At 39.2% G+C, this 21,934-nt stretch overlaps 1 protein-coding gene across 1 annotated transcript in view; it reads left to right on the top strand.

Moving 5' to 3' along the window:
• Nucleotides 1–21,934, top strand: part of OXSR1 (oxidative stress responsive kinase 1) — a 77,526-nt gene that overhangs the window by 48,847 nt on the left and 6,745 nt on the right. The window contains exons 8-14 of the mRNA XM_079794414.1: nucleotides 2,819–2,952; nucleotides 6,365–6,413; nucleotides 7,063–7,128; nucleotides 10,376–10,498; nucleotides 13,309–13,341; nucleotides 16,335–16,481; nucleotides 18,407–18,471. Of these exons, the coding sequence (XP_079650540.1) occupies nucleotides 2,819–2,952; nucleotides 6,365–6,413; nucleotides 7,063–7,128; nucleotides 10,376–10,498; nucleotides 13,309–13,341; nucleotides 16,335–16,481; nucleotides 18,407–18,471 (617 nt within the window). The remainder of the gene's footprint in view (nucleotides 1–2,818; nucleotides 2,953–6,364; nucleotides 6,414–7,062; nucleotides 7,129–10,375; nucleotides 10,499–13,308; nucleotides 13,342–16,334; nucleotides 16,482–18,406; nucleotides 18,472–21,934) is intronic.

Genomic DNA, 21,934 nt, shown 5'->3' on the forward strand with positions numbered 1-21,934 from the left:
TGTAATAGATATTCGGTGTTTAGTATTGAATGACTGTACATTGTAGCGGTCCTCTTTATATGATGACTGTCCGTCTCCTGACGCTAACTGGTTTGATATTAGGGTCTGATGCCTCTCATTTTAGTGTGTGTTCCTTACAATCACCTTTAATGGGGATGAACAGCCTTACTGGGGATGGTGATTGTTTCTACTTCATAAGGTTATTGGAAGAGTTATGAATTAATAGTAATTATAGCTGACACTCATTGAGCACTTATTTTGCCAGGCACTGATTTAAGTGCTTTTTATGTCTTAAATAAGATAATCAATGCAGTGTTCATGTGCCATACATATGTATTATTTTTAATATTGAATAAAAGTTTTCTTAGGACACTAAGCAGCTTTTATTAAAAGGCCTATTATTATTTCCTGATGGTAGTAGTTACCTGAACTACTACCTGTCCCCAACATTAGTAACAGAATGATGTTTTGTGTTTAAGATGGTGCTACCAGTACTATTGGTAACCATTTCTATCTGTGTGACCCTTTAGTTGTAATATGCACATGAATTCTGTTTTGTTTGCAGTTGTTTATAGTTCTTTTGTTTGCAGTTATTGTTTATAGTTCTTGCCATTTTACAAGATATTCTATGACTGTTTAAAATGGCAGAGCACCATTGTGAATTGTTATATTGATATTACTCACACCTATATGACTTTGGTGTACTGTAGAACCTTTAAAAGATGTTATTCTGTCCCCTTTAAGGCTCCAACAATGTGGAGAGGTAAAAAACCAGTAAAAATATTATTATGAAAAACCTCTTTCTCTCCATATTCAAAACATATCCTAAATTTAAAAAAAAAAGTAATATGCAAATTGACCGGAATGACTGGTCACTGTGACACGCACTGACCCCCAGGGGGCAGATGCTCAATGCAGGAGCTGCCCCTTGGTGGTCAGTGAGCTCCCACAGAGGGAGTGCCGCTCAGCCAGAAGCCGGCTCATGGCTGGCAAGTGCAGCGGCAGTGGCGGGAGCCTCTCCCGCCTCCACAGCAGTTGGACATCCCCCAGGGGCTCCTGGACTGTGAGAGGGCGCAGGCCAGGCCGAGGGACCCCTCCCCCCCAGTGCACTAATTTTGTGCGCTGGGCCTCTAGTACATATATATTGACCTACATGTTTGATGGGTGCAATTTTGGTTCTGTGAAAGGTAAGTAACATTTAAGGTCATAATTTGCCTAAAGGTTGAAGATTCCTAGGAGAAAGTGGATATTCACAAAATTTTAAAAAGAATTTTTTTAAAAAAATATATAACTGTAAGGTGTGAGGCTGATTTTAAACCAAAAAAATAGCTTATTTTTATTTATTTTTAAACTAGAGGCCTGGTGCATGAAATTCATGCATGGGTAGGGTCCCTAGGCCTGGCCAGCGATCAGGGTCTATCGGGGCCTTCCTTCATGGGTTGATTGGGGCCTTCCTTCATTCTGTGCTGCCTCCTGGTGGTCAACACACGTCATAGGGAGCGATCGAACTCCCGGTCTCCCGGTTGAACTCCCAAGGGGACACTTTGCATATTAGCCTTTTATATATATAAATATATTTTTATTGATTTCAGAGAGGAAGGGTGACGGAGAGATAGAAACATCAATGATGAGAAAGAATCATTGATCGTCTGCCTCCTGCACGCCCCCTATTGGGGATCCAGCCCACAACCCGGGCATGTGCCCTTGACTGGAATCAAACCCGGAACCCTTCATTCTGCAGACTGACGCTCTATCCACTGAGCCAAACCAGCAAGGGCAGAAATGGCTTATTTTTAAAAAGGAGGTTGACTTGGGGTGATAACATACAGTACATTATACAGATGATGTATTATTGAGTTGTACACCTGAAACCTATATAATTTTATTAACCAATGTCACCCCAATAAATATAATAAAAAAGTTAAAAAAATTAATAAAATAAAAAGATTGGTGGGAGGAGGATGAGGTTTGCTTTTCATTTATTATAGTCAGTGACTCCTACAATTATTGACAGACATCCACAAATTAACCTATTTGCTCAAAATGAAAACTATCACCAACCTTAGTAATTCCATTTCTGAAAAGCAAGTAATAATTCTGCTTGTAGCCTCCTTTTATTTTTTAGTGTTGACTTTATATGTAGAAAAATGGCTTGTGCTTTTATAAAAATAGTCAAACAGTATAGTAAAAAGTCACCCAAAGTCCCATCACATAAAAATGACTTTCATTACTTGCATCTCTGTGCATTAAGCTAGTATGTTGCCATGAAAGTCCAAGAAGGAACAGACGGACAGGATAGTCAAGATTGTCAGTTGCAGTGGGGAAAGTAGGAACAACGACAACTAAAAAAAGGCTCCAGCTTTGTTACCTAGGACATCATTAGTGATTTCAATGTTAGAACATCTGAGGAGTTCTGGGAAGAGAAGGCCAGATTACGAGGCGTCAAGTTGAAAGAGAGCCATGAATAGGTAAAGTCAGCAAGTTCACACTCTGAATTTTGCTACGGTTTTAATTTTTTTTAAAGGTAGTTGGGCAGTATACGAATGGGGACAGAAGACATGAAGAAAGGAGTCTAATCACAGGACATACAGTGTGCCTGGTAGGCACAGCATCCGGGAAGCCAACTTCCTATAGGATATTGTTTATGTGGATAACTCTGGATTCTGAACAACTGGTCTAAGTTCTGGATTCTGAACTTTCAGAAAATAATACCTGCTTGTATGTTGGGGGTTATCCATATTAAAATGCCGTGGCCACAGTATTTAATTTTACTTTACTGAGTCTTTAGAAGTTTTTATTATATTGAAAATTCTTACAGGTTTTGATGCTGACACTGCAGAATGATCCTCCTTCTTTGGAAACTGGTGTTCAAGATAAAGAAATGCTGAAAAAATATGGAAAATCATTTAGAAAAATGATTTCATTGTGCCTTCAAAAGGATCCAGAAAAAAGGTAAATATCAGATAAGGCTTACTTTTTCTCTTCATCTAATATGTTACTAGGAATCATATACATACATGCACAGAGAATTATTTGTGCATATGAAAGAGAGATGAACATTTAGAGGATAGAATGAGAAGGTTCAGAGTGTGTGTATGTAACAGACACACACATACACATATATACTAGGTGTACCAGTTAATAATGCGGATTTTTTTCAATAGATGGAGTTACACATATGTTGATATATATGCGATTTGATATGTATGCTATTTTGTTGTATTGACAACAAGCTTCAAAACTTCATATGTCAAATTTGCTGAAGGTGTTAACATCATAGATATTTTTACACTTAAAAACGTAGAATTTCGTGCCAAAAAAAGAGCATTTGCAGGAAGTTATAATTCATTATTTTGAAGAAAAGTGCTGCTGAATACTTCGGGAAGCTTATGGTGAACATGCTCCAACTCAAGATACTTGTGAACGCTGGCTTAATGCTTTAAAAGTGATTATTCTACGTGAAAGACAAAGAACATCCAGGTCAACCGAAAAAGTTTGAAGACCAACAATTACAAGCATTATTGGATGAAGATGCGTGTCAAACTCAAAAACAACTTGCCGAAAGATTAAACGTTGCTCAGCAAACAATTTTCGATCATTTACAAGCAATGGTAAAGATTTTAAAGGAAGGAAAACGGGTGCCACATCAACTAAATGAAAGACAAATGGAAAATCGAAAAGTCATCAGTAAAATGTTGCTTCAACGGCACGAAAGAAAGTCTTTTTTGCATCGAATTGTGACTGGTGATGCAAAGTGGATTTTTTTGAGAATCCCAAAGGCACAAAATCATGGGTTGATCCAGGTCAACCATCAACATCGACTGCAAGGCCAAATCGCTTCAGAAAGAAGACAATGCTCTGCATTTGGTGTGATCAGGAAGGTGTGGTGTATTATGAGCTTCTAAAACCTGGTGAAACCATTAATACTGATCGATACCGACAACAAGTAATCAATTTGAACCATGCTTTGATCGTGAAACGGTCAGAATGTTCCAGAAGACACGGCAAAGTAATTTTGCTTCATGATGATGCACCATCACACACTTCAAAACCAGTTAAAGACATGTTAAAAGATCTTGCCTGGGAAGTATTAACCCATCCGCTATATTCACCAGACCTTGCTCCTTCAGATTACTACTTGTTCCGATCAATGGCACATGCACTTTCTGAGTAGCACTTCAAAACATACGAAGAAGTGGAAAATTGGGTCTCTGAATGGTTTGCCTCAAAACAAGAAAAGTTCTATTGGGACTGTATCTACAAATTACCTGAAAGATGGGGCAGTGTGTAGCTAGCGATGGACATTACTTTGAATAAAGCACTTTTGATGTTTCTCTTGAAATTATCGTGTTTTCTTTGATTACAAAATCAGTTATTATTAACCGGTACACCTAGTATGTATACACATTTACATATATGTACCTATGGACTTTACAGGAAGGATTAGAAAGAATGTGGGAGATACAATATTCAAGGAAATAATAGCTGAGAATATTCTAGAATTGATATACCTATATCCTCAGGTTAAAGACCATCTCCCAAAATTCCAAGCAGCATTCCCCTTTTCCACTTGGACACATGGTCAGGAAACTTCAGGACACAGAGGCAAATAGAAACTCTTATTTAAATGCACACTGAGGGAACAGATTACCTACTGGGGAATGGCCAGTAGACCATTAGCCACTTCCCCAATAATAACAGTTGAGGCCAGAATATACTAGCATAATGCTGAGAGACAATAACCCAGAATTCTCCAACTAATCAAATTAACATTCAAGAATTAAACATAGAATTAAGATATTTTCCAGACAAAGATTACGTTTTCCAGTCATGTTTTAGCACTTAAAGAACTCTTATGAATTGTATTTAGAAAGAAGGAAACGATCCTAGGAGAAAGGAATGAATTATAAGAAGCAATATTGTACAAACAATTTATCGAACATATTGAAAACTTGACTGAATGAAAAAATAGGAATGGTAATGACTGTGGTCAGTGTGCATTTATTCTGTCTGTTACTCTTTATAGAAATCCTTTGAGGCCCTGGTTCTCAAGCTTGAGTGCACATGGGAATCGCCTGGAGAATTTGAACAACTAATGATCCCTGGGTTTGCCCCACTGGTTCCCCTCTAAGTGGTGTGGGGTGCAGCCTAGGCATCAGGATTTTTTTTTCAGCTCCCAGATATAATTCATGGCAACCTTTAAGAACCACTGTTTTTAGAGAATTGACCTGGTGATCCTGAACCTTAGAGAAGTGATTTGCTCAGGATTACATGGTAGGTGTGTGGTGTAATCAGGACCAGGCTCTTAAGTATAGTATTGCTTGTTCTTTATTCTCAGTCATACTCAGTTAAAAATTTGTAAAGTTGGTAATGATGCCTTTACTCAAATGAAGGAAGTAAGACTCTGCACAGTTGAGTAAAATTGAGTTTAGATTAAATTTGGGGAATATCTATTAAATGTAGAGTATTTTTTAAGGGAAATGGAGAAATCTATTTTTAATATAATAAGAGAGGAATATGCTAATTATCTGTTACGCCCTAAGGCGTAAGGACCAGATCACGGATCTGCAGGAGGGTGGGGCAGCGAACTACAAGAGGGCAGTGGAGAGCTACAGGAGGGGGCAGGGCAGCAAGCAAGTGGGAGGCAGAGAGCTACAGGAGGGGCAGGGCAGCAAGCTATGAGGAGGGGGTTGAGGGAGCTACAGGAGGGCGGGGCAGCGGGCGGAGAGCTATAGGAGGGCGGCAGCGACCTACTGGTGCACGGATTCATGCATAGGGCTACTAGTTTTTAATATGTAGCTTCCTAAGTTGAAGGCTAGCAGGCAGCCACATAGCAAGAAGCAGAGGACTTTGTGAGTTTAGATGTATTTTTTTTTCTTTTAAAAATACTTATTTTGATTGTTGACACTATTACAGATGTCTCCATTTCTTCCTACTTTGCCCAGCTCCACCCAGCACCGCCCTGCCCCTCCAACCCCCTGGCTATCACCACACTGCTATCGGTGTCTAGATGTATTTTTATGCCTAGTTAAAGGAAACATTTTCTATCCTACTTCTTGGGAAATAATATTAAATAGCAAATGTATTGGAAGCCACTGAGAAATCATGCTTCCAAAAAGAAATTTCACCCAATGACTTTGTCAGAGAACCTACAATAATTATTATCAGGACATTTCTACATGAATTTTTATTCTATTTAATATCTTATACTAAGTTTATCCTACTTCTTTATTTTAAGCAGGTTAAGGAAAGTGAAGTATACTGATTTTTATCTTACTGCTTAAGAAATCATTTTCTCAGTTTTGAAGATAAAAACCCACATTATATTTGAATTAACTATAAAAACTTTCTTTTCTGGTTTTAGACCAACAGCAGCAGAATTGTTGAGGAACAAATTTTTCCAAAAAGCAAAGGTAGGAATTTCTAACTTCTGATTTTTGTGTTCATTTTATCTTCCTCAGTTACCTAAAGTAGGTTCACTGCTCAGAAGCTGTACTATGTTAATATGATTGTGTTTAGAAGAATGGTAGTAGTAGATCAAATAATTGCAGAGGGTGCCATTTTTACAGTCTTTGGTAATTAAGATACATGATTTAGAATAAGTAAATTTATTTTTCATATAAATTAATTTAAATGTCAATAGATTAAACTTATAACAGGAACAATGAATGTTAAATTTTGCCATTATAAATATAATCTATGAAAAATAGTGAACTCTCATTTCAAGGTTTACTACTAAATTACTAAACATCTTATTTCATAAAGATGTCTGATAAGTGGGATGTTACTATAGTTGGAAGTATGGGACCATGATCCCAAAGGACATATGGTATAAAGCAAACTTTTCATAGATAATGGTTCCTAACAATACACTAAAGCTGTCTCAGTGTATAAACCCATGTTAGCAATATCCTAAAGGAGCTTCAGAATAAAAAATGGATGTGTTTCTTGAACTTCTTTATAAAACAGTTAATTTGTCATATTTTAATTTCTTTGTTAATAAAAACTTCTTTGCCAATAAAAACTTGTTATAAGAAAAAAATACTTATTTTTCCTCTCCAGAATAAAGAATTTCTTCAAGAAAAATTATTGCAGAGAGCACCAACCATTTCTGAAAGAGCTAAAAAGGTGGGTATTTAACTTGGTTTTCCTAGGAAATTGCATTGAGTAGATTTACTTTTGCATTTTTTTTAAAAAACATATTTTATTGATTTTTTACAGAGAGGTAGGGAGAGGGATAGATAGTTAAAAACATCGATGAGAGAGAAACATCCATCAGCTGCCTCCTGCACACCCCCCACCAGGGATGTGCCCGCAACCAAGACACATGCCCTTGACCGGAATCAAACCTGGGACCCTTCAGTCCGGAGGCTAATGCTCTATCCACTGAGCCAAACTGGCCAGGGTTACTTTTGCATTTTGAAAGTAATACTTTGTTGCCCTGGCTGGTGTGGCTCAGTTGGTTGAGTGTGGTCTCATGAACCAAAAGGTCACTGGTTCGATTCCTGGTCAGGGCACTTACCCAGGTTGCAGGTTCAGTTCCTGGTTGGGGTGCATACAGGAGGCAACCAATCGGTTTCTCTCCATCTCTCTCTAAAATAAAAATCAATAAAAAGAAAAAAATAATACTTTGTTAACAGTCTGAGTATTACTCATTTTCTTTCAGCCCTTTCTTTATCATTCTTTGATACATTCATTCAGTAAATGTCATTAATCTACTGAATGCCTACACATTACTCTGCTATCTGCTATTGATGAATTAATTCTAAACTGTGTTAAATCACTATTTGCAACTACCAGAGTGAGTTGTGAGGTTGGGCTCTTTCCTTACACCATACAAAAGTATTGAAGATACCACTTCATATCCACTAGAATGACTGTAATAAAAAAGACAGACAATAGCAAATGTTGATATAGATGTGGAGAAATTGGAACCCTCACACATTAATGGAAATGTAAAATGGTGCAGCCGCTTTAGAAAGTAGTCTGGCAGTTCTCCAAAAGGCTAAACAAAGCTGCCACATGACTCAACAGTTCCACTTCTTGGCATATCTAAGAGAATTGAAAACATGTACACACAAAAACATTTGCCTAGTCTGAGCTGCCTCAAATGTTCATAGCAGCATTATTCATAGTAACTAAAAAGTGTAAACAACCTGAATGTCCATCTACTGATGAATGGATATGTAACATGTCATGCATCTGTTTAATGCAAAAAGAAAAGAATGACGTACTAATACATGCCATAACAAGCATGAGCCTTTAAAAAATTATGCTAATTGAAAGAAATCAGTTACAGAAGGCCGCATATTGTGAGATTCCACTTATGTGAAATGCTCAGACTAGGCAAATTTATAGAGACAAAGTAGATTAGTGGTTGCCTAGGACTGGAGGGATTTTAAAGAAATAGGCAGTGACTGATAATGAGTATGGGTTTTGGGGGGTGGGGTGGGGAGGAAGTGATGAAAATCTAAATTTAATTGTGGAGATGGTTTTACAATTCTGAATAAAATGATTGAATTACTGGTATATACCTTAAATGGGTTAACTGTATGGTATATGAGTTATCTATAATAATCTATAATAATAAAAGCATAATATGCTACTTAGACCAGACAGCCTTTCAGACGACCTTCCAGATGTAGCCGGGGCTGTGAGGGAAGCCCAGGTCCTGGGTGCCAGAGCGAAGTTGGTGCCGGCAGCCGGGGGAAGGAAGGCCTACTCTTGCATGAATTTTGTGCATTGGGCCTCTAGTATCTCAATGAAAAAAAGAGCATTTAGAGGATGGCAGCACCACCAACAAAAAGCTCTTGGAAATTGAAAACATTATAGGAGAAATGAAAAAATTCAGTACAAAAGCTGTAGAGTCAAGTTTAGGAAGTTTCCCAGAAAATAGAGCTAAAAGGCCAAGAAATAGATAACAGGAGAGAAAAGACAAGAACAGTAAGAGGATCATTTAAAAAGATTCAACAGATGAGTAAAATGAATTCCAGAAAAAGAGAACTAAAACCAACAACAACAAAAAAACAACCCAGAAGAAAGGAAATTATTGAAGAAATAATTCTGGAAAAATTTCTAAAACTAGTGGTCATGAATTTCCAGATTGAAAGAGCCCAAGTACCCAGCACAATGAATGAAAATAGACCAACACTGAGGCCCACGACCATAATAACTCAGAATACTGGAAGCAAAAAGCTTGTCGGAGAAGCAGGAATGATCACAGACAGGAGCAGGAGTCAGAATCAGGGTCAGGAGTCAGAATGACCTCAGTAGCGCCTCTGGGAACCAGATCACAATGGAGCAGTTATGTTCAACATTATCAAAGAAAATAATTTCTGACCCAGACTGTCTCTTAACAGGCAAACTATCAGTGAGATGCAGAGATGGAATAAAGATATGTTTAGAAATGCATGGCTTTAGTAAGTGAGCCAGGCTAATAATAGTGGAGAAAGTGCCTAAACCAAGACTAGGGAAGTCACATGATTCAGAAAGCATGGTCCTCTGGATGATGGTAGAGTGAGATCAGAAGTACTAGACCTGGTGTGAAACCTTTCTGGGGGAGCAGATCAGGAGGCTCTGGTTGGAGTCTTCCTCAAGAAGATGCCGCTGATGCAGAAGACCTAATGTGTATGAATGTGTTGGGAGAAGATTTACATAGCTGGGAGAGAATTGGGGGATAAATTTGACAAGTACATAGAGATCAGCAAATATTAGCTTCAGGGAAAACAAAAATGTTATGCAGGAAAGAAAAGTAATTATAATGTACAGTAAGGCTCAGCTGTATCAATTATGTAATCAGGTTATGTAAACACTGAATATTGATTTAACCAAAATAATATATCTTGAGAAAAGAGTAGAGTGTTGATAATAGGGTTAAATTCTCAACTTCCATAGTGGGAAGTCCAATAGATATTTTCTAAAATCAAAAAACTCCAGGGGTAATAATGAGACCATGTTACATAGAGAGATGAAAATACAATCCAAAAGAATAAGCTAAAATGCGTTGAAAATGGTTGTTTATTGTGAAAAGGATGAAAAATATGAGATTGTTGTTTTTCTTAACAAAACTTACACAGCTATAGTGCTCTTAAAACTGTATAGGTATAATTGTGATTTTTAAATAAAATTATGACTTCACATAAGGACTTGGATGATGTTCGAGTTTAGAGCATAGAAGTATAGGGAAAGTAGTGGTTATGAGTAAAGAAAGAGAGGAGATTATGAACAGAGCAGAGCCAGCGAGGGCTGGAGGATACTTACAGGGAGAATGATACCTGTTGTGTTGAAGTAGTGTAAGGAGAGGAGAATATGATTGACTTTTCTATATAATAAATGTCAGCATTATCCTAACTTGTGTCTCTCTTCCAATGAGCAGGTTCGGAGAGTACCAGGTTCCAGTGGCCGTCTCCATAAGACAGAAGATGGCGGCTGGGAGTGGAGTGATGATGAGTTTGATGAAGAAAGTGAGGAAGGGAAAGCAGCAATTTCACAACTCAGGGTAAGCTTGGTGAAACTATATGCTTCAGCTAGAGTGCTATCTTTTTGTCTGAAGCCTTTGAGATAATACTTATTCTGTAATTCTGGTCACCCTACCCACCTAAAATATAAAAAATCCAAGTGTTAGTGACAGAATTTTCTTGAACAACTTATCAACATCAGGAGCCCAATTGATTTTACATGGAGAAAGAAGTGAACTGGCAGGTCTGTTTGAATATGATAATATTTAGGGCACATACAAATGACCCAAGTCTAGAGATGAAAACTACAATGTCTAAGATGAACATACACTGGGAGGGATTAGTGGCTGATTATGCATTGCAAAGAAAAGATTAGTGACCTTGAAAGACTAATAATAATAGAAACATTGACCCTGAGGTCTGCTAAACTCCTACCTGAAAAGTAATAGTGCATCTCATCTCTTCTTATATCTAGTTGATATATCCTTGTTGATGATGATGATGATGATGTGTGTATGCCAGTTTTTGCTAGAAGCAGTGAAGATAGGGGTCTTGTTTTCATTTGTTTTATCACTGTTGCCTAAATTTAATGCCTCAAATTGATTTTAGGGCTCAACCACAAGAATAGGAAACAAACACAAAATTAGATTTATAGACTATTGTGATATCTGAGGTAGAAAATAGATCCGATGGGAATAGCAGATTAGACACTGTACAAGAAAAGATTAATGAACTTGAAGGCAAGCAATAGAAACTACAAAATGAAACTGAGAAAAGAATTTATAAAAAATGAAGAGAATCAGTGAGCTAATACAAACAGTGTGTGTAGGAAATATTAATGTTTGAGGTCATTATAGCCTTGACTGGTCAGAACCTTTTGTGGGATGAGTAGTGGCCAGTGGTATATTTTTGCCTGCTTTTAAGAACGAAGGTTTCTTGGGGAAACGGCTGATTACAGGGCTTACGCAGATAATATACAAGATGAATTTGGAATACCTTCTTTTGTCAGAAAGTAAATATTTTTTATTAAAAGAAAAATTATAATAATACATGAGCCTGGTTGACGGATCTCCCAGTGGCCAAATCAGCAAGAATTTAACCATTAAAACCATAAATGCAGTAGTAAATTATAAATAATTTATTGAGTCCACAACAATAAATGGGGGAAAGGAATGGTTTTTTTCATTGTAATGAACTGCCAGTGCTGACTGGTAAATGTTGAGGAGTGTTGTAGAGGGAAAATTATCATTTTACAGCCACCATAAAGCAGTCATAAAGATTAGATCAGGCAAGTATCGTCAACAGATGCTAAGTATAGGAGAATATTTTGATGAGCAAGATATTTACATGGTTTTAATTAAAGTGTCTCTTCACAGAGTGCCTTTTAGTTGCAAGATACAAAATAGTTCCTGCATACTGGAGAAATCAAAAATTGCCTGGACAGATGATTAAAATGAACATCACTAAAGAGGGGCAGACGAGCGTGTGCTTCCCTAAGATATGAAACCCTAGGAAGGACACAACACTGTAGAATTCCAGCTGGGAATTCATATAATTAGTCTAAATCCAGAGGAACCATTAGACAAACCACACATCAGGAGCATTCTATTCAAATAAAGTGTGTGTGGGGGGTATTCTTCAAAAATATTTATGTGCCAGATAGAAGCAACCTAAAGAGACATGACTGCTCACTGCAATACATGATCCTAGAGTTCATCCTATACTGGAAGAAAAACAGGCTATAAAGGATATTATGAGGTTGAAAAAAGTTGGGTTATGGATGATAAATAAAAGTATTATCGTAAAATTTACTGAAGTTGGTAACTTCAGTAGTGTTATGTAAGAGAATATCCCTATTAAGAAATACAGTGACTATTCAGTGGTAAACAGCTATTTATTAATAAATATTATTATCTATTAATTGATAAATATATATAATATACTAAATATATAATATATATTATGTGTATTATATATGTGTATATTTAAAAAGAGAAAGTGAGCATTGAAACAATAAAGCAGATGAGGAATAAATACTATTAATAGGTGAATCTGGGTAAAGGGTACACTGGTGTTCTTTGTATTGTTCTTTAGGTAAGTTTGACATTTTTTCCAAATATAAAGTTGTTTTTTTTAAACAAGGTTTGAGGTTGGCCATATTCTTGCTGTGATACATTAGCTATTACCTAAACCTTGATTATCTTTAATAAAATGGTGATGAGAATTTTAAAACAAACCCAAACTGACCTTTTAAGTAGTCTAAATCCATATTTGGTAGAATTTACCATAAGTTGGTATTTGTTTAGAGATAAAAAAATTTTTCATTCCCCAATAGTATCCAGAATTACTACTAACTGTTTTGATTTATTAAATAACTTTAGCTTAGATTTTCATATGGTAGATTATAATTGGTTTTTCAATTATGGCTCAAGAGTTTTCTTCATTAAAGCCCATAATCATAATTACCCTGTGTTGAGAATTATTAAATATTAGCTTGAAGGTTGACATTTGGTCTGGTATATTACACACATATGTTCATAATTAGTAGAAAGTTGTGCTTTGAAAAATGTGACCTTCCTGCTGTCTGAGAACTCAGTCTCATTATGTTTGTTTATAAACTTCAAGTTGTGAGCTCTTCAGATACCATAAGTACAGGCCACCTGGACAAAGAATACAATAGTCACGACAGTTTTCTTTTTCCAGAAAACTTTCACTAGAGTTGCCGGTGAGTTAATGTGTGGATCAGAATGAAATGGAGTTCACTTGCGATTCAGCCTTCTGTGCAGTTTGGAACTGACTGAGTAACCCGAGTTTTGAGTTAACAAGCCTTCTTTTTTTGTATTTCTTTTAGTCTCCTCGAGTGAAAGAATTATCAAGTTCTGAGGTATGTAGTTGAGATTATTGAATTGTTAAAGTATATGGGCTTTTGTTTGGGTTTGGTTTTAATGTTAAGCACATCCTATATATAATCCTATATAATAAAGAGCTAATATGCTAATTAGACCAAACAGCAGAACAACCGTCCTGAAGACTGTCTGGACAACCTTCCTGATGAAGCCGGGGCTGCTGGCACCGCGAGGGCCGAGCCCCTTGCATGAATTTCATGCACCGGGCCTCTAGTATTTTATATTTGTCCAATTGGGAATGAGAACCTAAACAAGACAGATTTGATCAGAGATAACAATTCTGCGTTTGAATGGACAGCCTCTGCAGTAAATTGGCGCCATTGCACTCATTGTAAAAGTTGGCCGGAGCGTCCAGACTGTTCTTCCTTGCTTACTTGGCTTTATGAATTACTTGTTGGGCTTGGGCTGCTTGAAATGTGAAGTAGTCTTTTTGCATTAACCTGGCCAGGAATTTGTATATGCCACCTTGAGTTTTTGGATTTTTTCCTAGCCTCTTCACTTGTCTGTGGTTACTGCCTCATTGTAGTAGAGAATCCTAGAATCCTGTTCAGCTTGGCTACCCTATGCTCATTACCTGAAGAGAATAATCATTTCTTATGTGCTTTCTGTCATACATTCTTCCATCTGTCAAAGTCTGCATCCTGAGCTCAATATTTGGTTTACTGGCAACACACCTTGCTCTTAAACCAATTTGTTCTTGCCTATGCTTAAAAGTAACTATTTTTTCCACTCCTTTAGTGTGTATAGTATACAATTTGGGTACCGGATATGTACAGGATTTGTGTACATAGTGGTGTGTTGTTCAAGACTGAAAAGAAATACTGTACTTCACCATATTAATAGGCCATATCTGACAATTTATGTTAGAACCACTGTTCATGAAGATTCCTGGCTTCTTGGTACATCATAGAATTGCATTTTCCTGCCCCTGGAAGTTATGCATGGCCGTGGCAGTTACTTTGGCCAGTGAAATGTTCCCTGAGCTCCCTGCCTCTGCCACCATGACCTTCATCCCTGAATAAAGATGATACCTAACTTAGCCTCTGTTGGCAGAGGTAGACAGGAAGTGTGTGCAAGAAATAACTTTTGTTTTTGTAATTACTCAGAATTTAAGATAGTTATTCTCTTGCTTAACCTACCTTGACTAATTTTAGTTTCTCTGAAATTGAATGAGGGGGTATTTTAGAGATTATAGAGTTTTTCTTTTTTCTTTTTTTTAATTTTATTTTATTGGTTTTTCACAGAGAGGAAGGGAAAGGGATAGAGAGCTAGAGACATCGATGAGAGAGAAACATCGACCAGCTGCCTCCTGCACGCCCCCCACCGGGGATGTGCCCGCAACCAATGTACATGCCCTTGACCGGAATCGAACCTGGGATCTTCCAGTCCGCAGACCGACGCTCTATCCACTGAGCCAAACCGGTTTCGGCGAGTTTTTCTTTTTAGTCTTCTTCTTGTTCCTTCTCCCATGCTCATACTTACATTCTCATGCTCATTGCTTTGTTGTTGATTTTTAAATTATGGTAAAATACCCATAACATAAAATTTACCATCTTAACCATTTTTAAATGTACAGTTCAGTGGCATTAAGTACATTCACACTGTTATGCAACCATCATCACCATCCATCTCCAGAATTTTTTCATCTTGCAAAACTGAAACTCTGTCCCCAATAGCTGTTCATTCTCTCCTCTCCCCAGCTCCTGGCAACCACCATCTACTTTATGTCTCTAAATTTGACTACTCTAGATACCTCATATAAGTGGAATCATACAGTATTTGTCTTTTTGTGATAGACTTATTTCATTTAGCATAATGCTCTGAGTGTTCATATATTAACATGTATCAGAATTTTCTTCCTTCCTTTTTAAGGCTGAATAATAGTCCATTGTATGTATATACGACATTTGTTTATCCATTCATCTGTTGGTAACACTTGGATTACTTCCATCTTTTGACTATTGTTAACAAAATTCCTATGAAAATGGCTGCACAAATACCTATTGAAGTTCCTACTTTCAATTCTTTCGGGTCTGTACCCAGAAGGGAATTGTTGGATCCTATGATCATTCTATTTTTAAGTTTTTGAGGAACCACCATACTGTTTTCCCTAGTTGCTGCACTGTTTTACATCCCCACCTGCAATGCACAAGGTTCCAGTTTCTCCACATCCTCTCATTACTCTGTTTCTGTCTTTATTTTTGGTAAATATATATGTACATGCTTCATTTTGAAAAGTGTTAATAATTATATTAACATTTTGAAAACTAATCTTGAAGTTCTGTTTTTCTATCAAAATGCAGAACCAATGAGTAGCTTTTGAAGCTAAATGAACACAAAATTTTACTTCCTGGTCTCCTTGATTTTGCTTATATATTATGAGCTGTTAGCCCTCTCTTCTTGTCCTTCTAATTATTTTTTCTCTTTTAACTCTAAATTTGATTTCTTTTCACTAACTTTTCTTCTCCAAGTTACATAATTAAAATGTAGAAATATTTCAAACATGCAAATTAATATATATAATATCTGTTAGTCATAAAGTTTCATATCCATTTTTTTTTTCATATCCATTTTGAAAAGCATTTCAGGTATGTTAAGGAATTATTGGTTGGTTGTCTTTCTTTATAAGTAATGGAAAGTCCCTAGACATAGAAAAATGTAGCTTGTATAATTTTGTATTGCGTACTTAAATCTGTATGTGCTATTTTGAATGTGCTGTTTTTCTGGGCAAAGGTCGCAGAATAGATGTAGTTAAAAGTAAGTATGATACAATGAACTGCTATATTGAAGAAGAAGAAAGTGAACTACTAATATATGCTGCAGCATCACTGAACAAACTATGGTATGCTGTGAAAGAAGCCAGACACAAAAGAATGCATTGTTTTTTGAGGTTCACCATTGAAGACAACCTTGCTCAATGGTGATGAATGAAACATTCAAGGATATCCATTCAATGTTGCTTTTGTTACAGCTGTTTCCAACATCGGATCCCGTGGGCACTTTACTTCAAGTCCCAGAAGAGATTTCTGCTCATCTACCTCAGCCAGCTGGGCAGACGCCTGCACAGCCAACTCAAGTCTCTCTCCCACTCCCCGCAGAGCCAGCAAAAACAGCTCAGGTAAAGCAGGGGCACGCGTTAGTGGTTAGCCACTGGGAAGATGTAAAAAGCAGAGAGGAATGTGGGACACCACCTAATATAATAAGGTCAATATCTTGGTAGATTTTGAAACAAGTTTGAATTCTTTTCCCCCAGTTTTAAATGTATGCAGATAAGAGAGTTTTATAAGGATCACACAGGTTTTTAAGCAAAAAAAAAAAAAAGTTAACAATGGAAATATTTCAAACATCAAAATTTGGGGGTTAATGTTCTTGTCAGCTTTTTATTAGATCCTTATTATGTTTAACTTCAGAATGCAGCTGACAGTTATCTTGACACTAGGAAAATTGTCGACTGTTCTCTTTTTGTTCACTTATGTTTACATAAGTGAACAAAAAGAGAATTTCTGAAACCTGACAGCCATCTCTTGCTTACAATACTGTCTACAATCCATGGTTTTCCAGTATTACTCTTTTTAAGATATTTGTCAGTTTTATGAGGGTTAATTTTATTAAGATGAGGGAACGTAATCTGTAAATCCACATCATCCAGAGCACACAGACTTATGAAAGCAGCCGGGGGATGAGGGCCCCACTGGACCCCCCAGGCTGTGTAGCCCCCACTCCTTTCTCAAGAAACCTCAAATACTGTCTCTAACATGGGGCTTATGCTCCACGGTTAGGGTAAAGGTTTCAGAGTCTATTCACTTATTATATACTAGAGGCCTGGTGCACGAAAATTCGTGCACTCGGAGGAGGGGGTCCCTCAGCCCAGCCTGCACCCTCTCACAATCCAGGACCCCTTGGGTAGGGTCCCTAGGCCTGGCCTGAGATCACAGCCTATTGGGGCTTTCCTTCCCCCGGCTGCAGGCAGCTGGCCCCACTCCCTCCACTGCCATTGCTTGCCATCTGTGCAGCGCTACCTCCCCGCCTTCCCCTGCCACCAGTGGCCTCCCTCTGCAGGCAACAGGTGTGGGGTGTGATGGCTTGGCTGGCCTGGGCCTCCCTCTGTGGGTGATTGCTGGCCAGCGGCACACCTGCCACAGAGTTGCCACCAGTGGTCTGGGCCTCCCACTTTCTTTGCTGTGGGGCGGGGCCGTCTGCCTACCTGATCACCCCTAACTGCTTGCTTGGGAACGGGGCCAGCCTGGCGAGGGGCCGTGGTGGTTCTGGTCTCTGGTCGTTCTGGTTGTTACGCTTATGGTGGTTGGCCTTTTATTATATAGATTAGAGGTTTCTCTTTTTTGTTTCTAACATTTTAGATGGAAAGAAATAAAAATGGAAGTTGTGATTTTTTTTCCTCTGGTCTGCCTTTGGAGACCACTGAGTGCTTCCAGTTCATCACAGTGCTAACTTCCTGTAACCTCCTCATCACCCAGGCTTTCCATTTCTGCCCATCGTATGGGAAAAGATACAGTTGTCTTAAGAAAACTGATGCAAAGATTGGATTAACTTTATAAACAGCTTAAATAGGATGTGTAAGCAAGAGATGGCTGTCAGGTTTCAGAAAGGATTAGTTTAGCCAGTAAGAGACCTGAAACCTCCAGGTTGGGGGCTTTCTGAGGGGCAGCCAGTTTAGACCCTACCTGTGTTGCCATATGATACACTGGCAGATTTTTAAAGGGAAGAACCCAGCTTGATGCTTTTCACCCTTGTAGAGAGAAGCAGATCTGGAAAAGTGCAAAATTTGAAGTGGCTGTGTGTATACTTTCATGTGGGTTTGAGAATTATCTTTCTCATTGTGTTGACTCAGGCTGCCATGCAGCTCTCGCTGCTGCCTTGGAGTGCATGTCCTGCCACAGCAGGGAACGTCCTAGGGACCAGGATGGCCTCACCTGGAGATGGAGAGACTTGCTGCCAAGTGGACGATTCCTCTGCAGATGAGCAGTAGTCACCTCCATGCTTAGTAGTCCAGGCAGTGACTCTCTACCTTTCAATGCTTTTTAGGCTCTGTCTTCAGGAGCAGGTTCACAAGAAACCAAGATCCCCATCAGCCTAGTACTAAGATTAAGGTCAGTCGACGTTTTTGTTTTGTTTTGTCTTCTGAATACTCTGAACACGCTCTTTTCTCTTCGAAAGTTACTCCTTGTTCCAATAGTCTGTGCCCAAGAGTAACCCGATGGGCGTGCATGTCCTCCCGGCATCGGGTGCATTTGCTTGCAGGTGTATTATTTCACTCTGAGATAACAGGAGCAGTGTGAAGACCTGGATGTTGACAGTGAACTGGTACATTCTCTCAGTTGTTTCTCCACTAATTGTGCATTTGCAATGTAGGTAGTTTAGATTAGGAATATGACCTTTAATTGAAGAACAGTGTTTCGGGGAGTAGCACTAAGTGGGCTTATCTGAAAATTAGTCTTGTAATTGTGACCATATAAATAGCATGGACTCTGAGATCAACTAACCCAAGGGTGGAGTGCTTTCTGATTGCGATAGAGCAAATAAAGGCCTTCTTCTTAAAAATGAAGGGGAAACTTCTGCGTGTGCAGTTTTGTCTGCTTCTCTCTTTTACAGCAAGTGCTCTGAATTGATGCTTCTTGGTGGGGCTGTGACAGATTGCTCGCAGGAAGTGCCATGGTGGCGATCTGTTCATTTTAATCCTCTCTCCCTTTGCAGGTAGTTGGATTAGGATTCCAGAGCATTCTTATCAGAATAGCTGTGAATGTTGTATTGCTATAAAGTCTCTTTCTACTCATAAATGCACTTTTTTTTTCTCTTTTTTTTTAAAATATATTTTATTGATTTTTTACAGAGAGGAAGAGAGAGGGATAGAGAGTTAGAAACATCGATGAGAGAGAAACATCGATCAGCTGCCTCTTGCACACCCCCTACTGAGGATGTGCCCGCAACCAAGGTACATGCCCTTGACCGGAATCGAACCTAGGACCCTTGAGTCCGCAGGCCGACGCTCTATCCACTGAGCCAAATCGGTTTTGGCCATAAATGCACTTTTAAAAATGTCTTTATTTTTATTTATTGATGGGGGTGAGGGGAGAAAGAGAGAGAGGTTTTTTTGTTCCACGTATTTATGCATTCATTAGTTGATTCCTGTTTGTACCCTGACTGGAGATTGAACCTGCAACCTGGTGTATTAGGATGACACTCTGACCAACTGAGCTACCTGGCCAGGGCTGAAAACAATTTAGCTTTAGAAGCATCACATGAGATGGCTCAGGCCTTCTTAAACTATACTAGTACAACACTTTTAAAAGACTTTCACTAAGTGATATTGACTCATTCCTCCTTCCACATATGAATTCCTAGTCATCCTCTTGGTATGACCATAATTAGAGATAGAGGTAGCAAGAGCTGTTGGGAGAATGTTTTGATTTTACCATTCGGAGCAATGAAATTATGCCATAAATGTGAGGAAAGCAGATCTGGTTACCTTTTCTTTACAAAAGCCTACGCAGTGTACCCTATCTCATCTCAAATAGTTCTGAATTAATAGAGTGTCTTAGTAATCCCATCCTACTTTAATTGTACTTAGAGAATACCACTTGTCTCTTTTTGACAATGTGTTATGCTGCCTTATAGCAGTCAGTAGACAGTACAAAACTTCTATTTGACATGTGCTTCAGGAAGGTGAAGGTACTCGTAAGTGATGCAGTTAGGTTTTTTAATGGACTATGTTGTAGTCCTGTTTATGGAGGAGGGGGCTAGATTCTTATTCTCTCTGATGAAGACTTTGAGGTTAAATGACAAAAGAGTTTTAGATCAGAGCATATTATTGTCTTTAAAGGTGTTGGTGCTTGACATGTCAGTTAAATCACTAGTGATGCTAAATGTTTGATCTACTTTGAATCAGCTTTCAGAAAGAATAGATTGAACAATTATGCAGCCAACAGACGATATATATATACTAGAAGCCCGGTGCACGAAATTCGTGCACGGCGGGGGGTTGTCCCTCAGCCCAGCCTGTACCCTCTCCAATCTGGGACTCCTGGAGAGATGTCCGACTGCCCGTTTAGGCCCGATCCCGGTGGGATCGGGCCTAAACGGGCAGTCGGACATCCCTCTCACAATCCAGGACTGCTGGCTCCCAACTGCTTGCCTGCCTGCCTTCCTGATTGCCCCTAACCGCTTCTGCCTGCCAGCCTGATCACCCCCTAACCACTCCGCTGCCAGCCTGGTTGATGCTTAACTGCTCCCCTGCCAGCCTGTTTGCCCCCAACTTCCCTCCTCTGCCAGCCTGGTCACCCCTAACTGCCCTCTCTTGCAGGGTTGATCACCTCCAACTGCCCTCCCTTGCAAGCCTGGTCCCTCTCAACTGCCCTCCCTTGCAAGCCTGGTCCCTCTCAACTGCCCTCCCTTGCAGGCCGGGTGCCTCCCAACTGCCCTCTCCTGCTGGCCATCTTGTAGTGGCCATCTTGTGTCCACATGGGGGCAGGATCTTTGACCACATGGGGGCAGCTATATTATGTGTTGCAGTGATGATCAATTTTTATATTACTCTTTTATTAGATAAGATAGAGGCCTGGTGCACGGGTGGGGGCCAGCTGGTTTGCCCTGAAGGGTGTCCCGGATCAGGGTGGGGTTCCCTTGGGGCGTGGGGCGGCCTGTGGTGGTTTGCAGGCTGGCCACGCCCCCTGGCAACCCAAGCAGAGGCCCTGGTATCTGGGATTTATTTTCCTTCTACAATTGAAACTTTGTAGCCTGGAGCGGAGCCAAGCCTGCTGTTCCCTCCCGGGCGGCAGCCATTTCTGTGGCAGTTAATTCACCTTCTACAATTGAAACTTTGTAGCCTTAAGCGGTTGGGCCCGGCCAGGGTGTGCGGAAAGCTTTGCTTCCCCTGTTGCCGCCGGCAACCCTGGCCTGCTCTCTCAAGCTCCATTCTGCCGCCATTTGTTTGAATTTGTTTACCTTCTATAATTGAAACTTTGTAGCTTGAGTGGAGGCTTAGGCTGCAACGGCTATGGAAAGCTTGGCTTACTCTGTTACCTGGGAAACCTTGCTCTCTGTGGCTGTAGCCATCTTGGATTGGGGTTAATTTGCATAGTCGCCCTGATTGGCTGGTGGGCGTGGCTTGGCTGGTGGGCGTGGGTTATGTAGCGGAGTGATAGTTAATTTGCATATTACCATTTTATTAGAGAAGATATATATATCACTCTTAGCTACTGAGGAAGAATATGGAGAAAAGAGAAAATGAAATGCCTGACTTGATAATCAAGTCTGGGTTGGAAGTTGATTTGGATTATGTACTAACATAGCTAAAAACAAATTTCAGGTAGTAGACACGCAGAGTGTAAGTCTGGATGCAGGGTGCGGAGAAGGCGGTGCAAGGGATGAAATCATGTGGGGGCAGGTTGTGTTGGAGATGAGTAGCTGTATTTTAAGCACAATTTCAGGAAACTCCTCAAGTATTTGTCAAATAGCCCTAAGCCCTCTGCATTGTTTAGATAAAATGGTTTTGGGTCCTAAGTGATCAGACATATCTGCTGTTGACATAATGTTCTAATTTCTCCACCTTTAACC

The sequence above is a fragment of the Cnephaeus nilssonii genome, assembly GCF_951640355.1.
Source record: "Cnephaeus nilssonii genome assembly, chromosome: 17".
Lineage (NCBI taxonomy): Eukaryota > Metazoa > Chordata > Mammalia > Chiroptera > Vespertilionidae > Cnephaeus > Cnephaeus nilssonii.